General features: G+C 40.7%; 1 protein-coding gene across 1 annotated transcript in view; it reads left to right on the top strand.

Moving 5' to 3' along the window:
* The window catches only part of dcaf6 (ddb1 and cul4 associated factor 6), a gene marked incomplete in the record, with an annotated part of 19944 nt that overhangs the window by 7213 nt on the left and 7023 nt on the right, over positions 1-5708 (top strand). The window contains 6 exon segments of the mRNA XM_035676632.1: positions 69-254; positions 335-448; positions 1315-1450; positions 2022-2233; positions 3834-3927; positions 5148-5267. Of these exon segments, the coding sequence (XP_035532525.1) occupies positions 69-254; positions 335-448; positions 1315-1450; positions 2022-2233; positions 3834-3927; positions 5148-5267 (862 nt within the window).

Genomic DNA, 5708 nt, shown 5'->3' with positions numbered 1-5708 from the left:
TTTTAAGAGCGGCGAAGAAGAACTCTCCCCATTCAGCCATCTTGTATTTATTTGGTTTTCTTCCTCAGGTCAAGAAGTCCATACGTTCAGGTCATCGGGCAAATATCTTCAGTGCTAAGTTCATGCCCCACACCAACGGCCAGGAGATCATCTCCTGCTCCGGAGACGGCATCATCTACTACACCCACACTGAGAAGAGTCCCGAGGTCAACAGACAGTGTCAGTTCACCTGCCATTATGGAACAGCTTATGAGGTACTAGGCAAGAAAGCTATTTCAGTATCTTTCTCTCAGGGTTGCTGCCTCCTAACCTCAGCCTCAATTTGTTTTGTCAGATTATGACGGTACCAAATGACCCCTACACGTTTCTGTCATGTGGGGAGGACGGCACGGTGCGATGGTTTGACCTTCGCATGAAGACAAGCTGCACTAAAGAAGACTGCAAAGATGTACGGTGACAGCTGTGATATTTATCCTCTTTCAGCTGGTCATTGATCATGCATGGACACTGAGGGTGGAGCTCATCTGTTTACTTGTTAATTAGTGAGGATCAGTTTTTCTTCTTTTGTTGTGGAAAATCACACATAATGTTGTTTTTCAGGTTACTGGTCCTGACAGTTTAGTTCTTTAAAATGTGTAGTTAATAATAATGTGTAATGGATATATTTTAAATAAAAAACATGATCTCATATAAAATCTGACAGCCAAGAATGTTTAATGTTGTAAATTTATATTTCAGTCTATGAAGTTTCTGCTACCTCCTTTATTTTATTCATATATATTTTTTGCATTTTATTGACATACTACCTTTTTTTATATTGGCTATTGGAATAGGTATGTCTTAGGTATATAGTATAATATAGGTATTTGTGGTATTGATGATGCTACAATCATTCTCCCACAGTTTCTACATTTGTCCTCAGCAGTGCTCCCTTCACAAACAGCTTTCAGAGTAATACATCAGTGGAAGCTGTGTGTGTGAGAGAAGCTGTTCCCTCTAGATTGTGTTGCATCTTCTCGTATTTCATGCCGGAGATCAGTACCTGTGACCTTAAAACTGTCAGAGTAGTTTCCCCTGACTCTGTTACCTCTCCCTCTTAATTATCCTACAACCTGTCGGTGGACGTCCGCAGCTGGAGAATAAAAAATGAAGATAATTTATCTGAATTTCTCAGGCGGACCCTGATTGTCCCCTCAGATCTATATTACTGTAAAAACTGATTCTTAAAATACCGCCTCTGACTTTAGACTAGGGCTCATGGACTTACCGTATAATTTGGCTTTTAAAACCTGATTATGTTTGCTTTGATTTCAGGACATCCTGATAAACTGTCGAAGGGCAGCGACCTCTATATCCATTTCTCCCCTGGTGCCGTACTACCTGGCTGTGGGCTGCTCCGACAGCTCGGTGCGGATCTATGACAGACGCATGTTGGGCACCAGAGCGACAGGTAAACATCACTGGCTTTCTCTGTCTTTATATCTGTGCAGATACAGCAGAGTCACATTAGCTTTTAAGTTTATAGGTTTTAATTTGTATCATCAAATATAGAAAATAACAACAGAATCAAATTAATACATTTGTATGAAAATGTTGCTTTTATTTTTGTTTTGTTGGGAAAAGAGGAAGGAAGTGAAACAGCAATAAAATAAGTCAAAAATAATTATAAAAATTTGGTATTTAGCAGAGGTGCATATGAAAATGTCAGTTGACTTAATATGTAATGTAATAAAAGATTATAAGCAAAAACGAGGGTAAAATGATGAGTTTTTAACCAGAGCGTGAAAGCATTGATTGATGTTATTTTCCTTGTTCAGAGGCAAAGAATTACACAATTTGTCTTAGTGTTTGGTACAGTGAGCAACAAAGAGTTTGAGGATCTGAAGGCTGTACCAAAGGCATGTCTCTGCAGCACATCAACCAAATAGTCAGAGACAGGCCCATTAATACATGTCAGAATCCCATCAATGCAGCTGACAGTCTAACCATCGCTTGCTGCTTTCACTCTTTCTCATCCTCAGGTAACTACATGGGCCGGGGGACGACGGGCATGTGCGTGAGGTTCGTTCCAGCTCACCTGTCCAACAAGTCGTGTCGCGTAACTTCTCTCTGCTACAGCGAGGACGGTCAGGAGGTGCTGGTCAGCTACTCCTCCGATTACATCTACCTGTTCGATCCCAAAGATGACCAGGCCCGAGAGCTGAAGGGCCCGTCTGAGGAGAGGAGGGAGGAGGTGAGAGCGCGGGATGACTCGAGTCATGGAGCTCTTGTAACATCACATAAGTCCTGATAGGAACTGTGTGCAACAATGACAACAGGCCCATCAGCCATAGCTGTACTTTGTGTTTAGTGCTAACTGGCAAACGTTAGCCATCAGCACTACCATCCCTAGAGCCACGCTGCTTGCCTGACTTCAAACATAGTTCTAAACACACAAGTTCTGAGAGTCTTAAGGTGACGTCTTTGAATGCCTTGTTTAAAACTCAAAGATATTCACTTCAATATGATATAAACGAAATAAAAGCAACAAATCCTCACTTACAAGAAGCCGGAGCAGGACACATTTTGACATTTCTTTCTTGATTTAAAAACTGAAACAATTGGTCGAGTATCAAAAATGCTGCTGTTGTTACTATTTCGGCTCACGACTAACGCGGTCTCAGGCGGTTTATCTAACAGCTCTATTTAAAGAGTATAGTGACAATCTGATGCAGAGAAAGGCTGCAGAAGGGCTGCGGCTGCCTCTTCAATAACAACTTGAGAGCAGGTATAGCCCTTATACTTAAACATGGTGTTTCTTGTTTCATACACTCTTAATTAAATTAATTAAAATGCTAAAAAACACACATGATTAAGCTGTACTCAACTGGTACAACTTATAATGTGTATCATAGAAAATAAAGATAAGCACTTGTCTTTAAGGCAGACAGTCATGATACACGAGCAGAACAAAGGTGTTATGGCTGCCTGATTCTCTAAGAGCACTGCAGACATCGGCTGATGCAGTGCAGGGAGGGGAGCAAATGACCCTGAACAACAGAGGAGAGAGAAAGAAATGCAGCGAGAAAGAGAAAAAAGGCACAAATGATTATCGATTCAAACCAAATCCGAGCCATTTTTAAAGATCTATTTGTTCTTTGCTGTATTTAGGTCATCTTATCTGTCAGATAAATGAGCAACCAGACAAAATTGGAGCTCAGACAAACTGACGTGTTTACTGCGAGTACTGGTCTTCACGTGTGTCTGAATGTGCTGGATCATGGTGCCAGTGTTTCAAAGCCCCGTGGTGAGTTCAGCTGTGTCGAGATGCAACCACCACACACATTCCTTTCCAAATACAGCGACCGACGCAGGCAGTGTTCCTCTATCGTCCAAAATAGTTCAGGCTGAGGTGGAGGGACAGCCAAGCAAAGGCTCATTACCCCTCTCTCTCCTCCCCCCCCAACCTGTAACCTCACTTGTTCAGGGTCTTTTTCTCTCTTATTTATTCTGCTATCTCTTTCAGCCTCTGCTCCTTTTCACCACCTCCAGCCCTTATCCAGACCTGATGACAGTTCCTGAGTAAAACAGTTGATAGTCCCTGCACTAAGACCCCTTTTTTCTATTTCTGGCTCTCAGCCTGTTGCCCTGCAGAGAGAGCCAGGGGACAGGAAAGTGAAGGCAACCTCAGTCGTGCAGCCAGAAGGGAGGGAGGGGGGCACTTTAAAGAGGACACTGACAGAGACGAGCAGTGTTTTGCTTTGGCAGCGGAGCTATTTTTGACCATGCTTTGACTGACAAACTGCTAATCTTTCTCTCTCTCACTCTGTGTGTGTGTGTGTGTGTTTCCACAGTTGAGGCAGCCTCCAGTGAAGCGCCTCCGTCTACGAGGTGACTGGTCTGACACTGGACCTCGAGCTCGTCCCGAGAGCGAGAGGGAGAGAGATGGTAAGATCAGTGCGATCAGTATTGCAGCTGACATGTTCCAGTTACACAAGTTCCAGTTACAGATCTGGCGCCTTAAGAGAATTTCCCAAAGGACTCCACATGAATTTCCTCTTGAGTCTTTCCTGCAAATTCATAATTTTTTTTGTTTTTCTTTAGTCCTTTATTATAAAGTAATTATTATTTTCTTGCAAGTATGTAAAATCAGAGCATAAAAATGTCTCTTTATCTCACATTTAACATTTAGTGAGCTGTTTAACTGCAGCTCGTCAACTTTAACACACGAAAATGTTGCCCCCTAAACCCCTCAAACGGTTAAACCTGCATTGATTCACAAATTTTTTTACCTTTTTAACTTTACGTTGATATGGCAAATATGTTAGCAAACCGTTTTCTGTTTACACATCCAGTAGATACGGAGCAACACTAGCAACTATTTAAAATCCCCTGATGAATCTAAGTACAGTAATGACTCTTTTTTTAGCTCTGTTTTTGGTCTCTACCTCCTCCTGAGGGAAATATTTGACTCTTTAGCTGCTAAATGCTCCACTATATTCACCAGTTAGTTGCTAAATGTGTCTGTCTGCTGTTTGTTGCTGAGCACATAGTGTACAGTGGGTTTTTAAAGCTTTTTCACTGCAAACAGCTGCCGGAAATGACACTGATGAGAGTGAACCAAACCAAAACAATAAAGTTGTGGGCTGTAAAACCAAAACAATCAGCTGAAAATGCTTCAGGCTCCAAAAAAAAAAAAAAAAATATATTATAATATATATATATGAAAGAATAACCTAATTTGAGAAGCCCAATTATAGGTGATACACCCACCGAAAAGTCTCAAAGTCTCACCCCCTATAGGCTTGAAAGACTTCTGTAAAATGGTCTGTCGTGTCTGTGTTTCACTTCAATGTCCCTGTCACAATCACTGAACTTTTATTACTCTTTTTCCCTTCGTCGTCACTCTGTGAAATGGTTCAAATTGCAAAACACAAGTCTCAGTCACTAAATCAATATTTGGTTAAATGAACTCTCCTGTTTCTGTTTCTTTTTCTTTTCAACAATCCTATGAACTACGTTATTGAAATCTTATAGCAGCCTCTTCTGTGAAATGTCTTGTGAACAGGAGGTTGTGTGATGTTAACACACTGTCCCAACACATTGGCTTTTGTCATGTTTGTATTAGTGCGTCCAGCTATGAACCTGTAAACATTTTCCTCTTGTAGGAGAGCAGAGCCCAAACGTGTCTCTGATGCAGAGGATGTCGGACATGTTGTCCCGCTGGTTTGAGGAGGCCAGTGAAGCTCAGAGCAGCAGAGGAACTCGGCCTCAGACACGACCCAGAGGTGAGGCATTGAAATCAGCCACACTTTAAATGTTTTATACGTACAGGTTTGAGTAATGTGTTTGTTTAGCTAAAATCTAGAAGATAATTCTCAAAGTCCTAGACTGTAAATAACTAGTGGGTATGTAGGTTGTTTTATTTGTTTGTAACAACAGTCATTTTATTATACTGTTGTTTGCAAATGATTTGACTCATCTAGGGAGATGCATCGCAAATTAGCTGATGCTAAAAAATGCTTTGATATATGGCGCTGGCTCATACTTTTCCCCTATACAAATAAAAATTAAATAATAAATTAATAAAGATTAAATCCACAAAAAGGTGTTCTGTGAAAATGTAAACAAAAATCTTCATCTTGGCTCTTTGGATTTGTTTTTATTATTACAGTTTTTGTCTGTTAACATATATTTTAAACATTGCTCATACAGTATGTATTTAATTT

This window comes from Morone saxatilis, unplaced genomic scaffold (assembly GCF_004916995.1).
Source record: "Morone saxatilis isolate NCDOM2014 unplaced genomic scaffold, NCSU_SB_2.0 Contig5, whole genome shotgun sequence".
Taxonomy (NCBI): domain Eukaryota; kingdom Metazoa; phylum Chordata; class Actinopteri; family Moronidae; genus Morone; species Morone saxatilis.
This window is presented reverse-complemented; position numbering and strand designations above follow the sequence as displayed.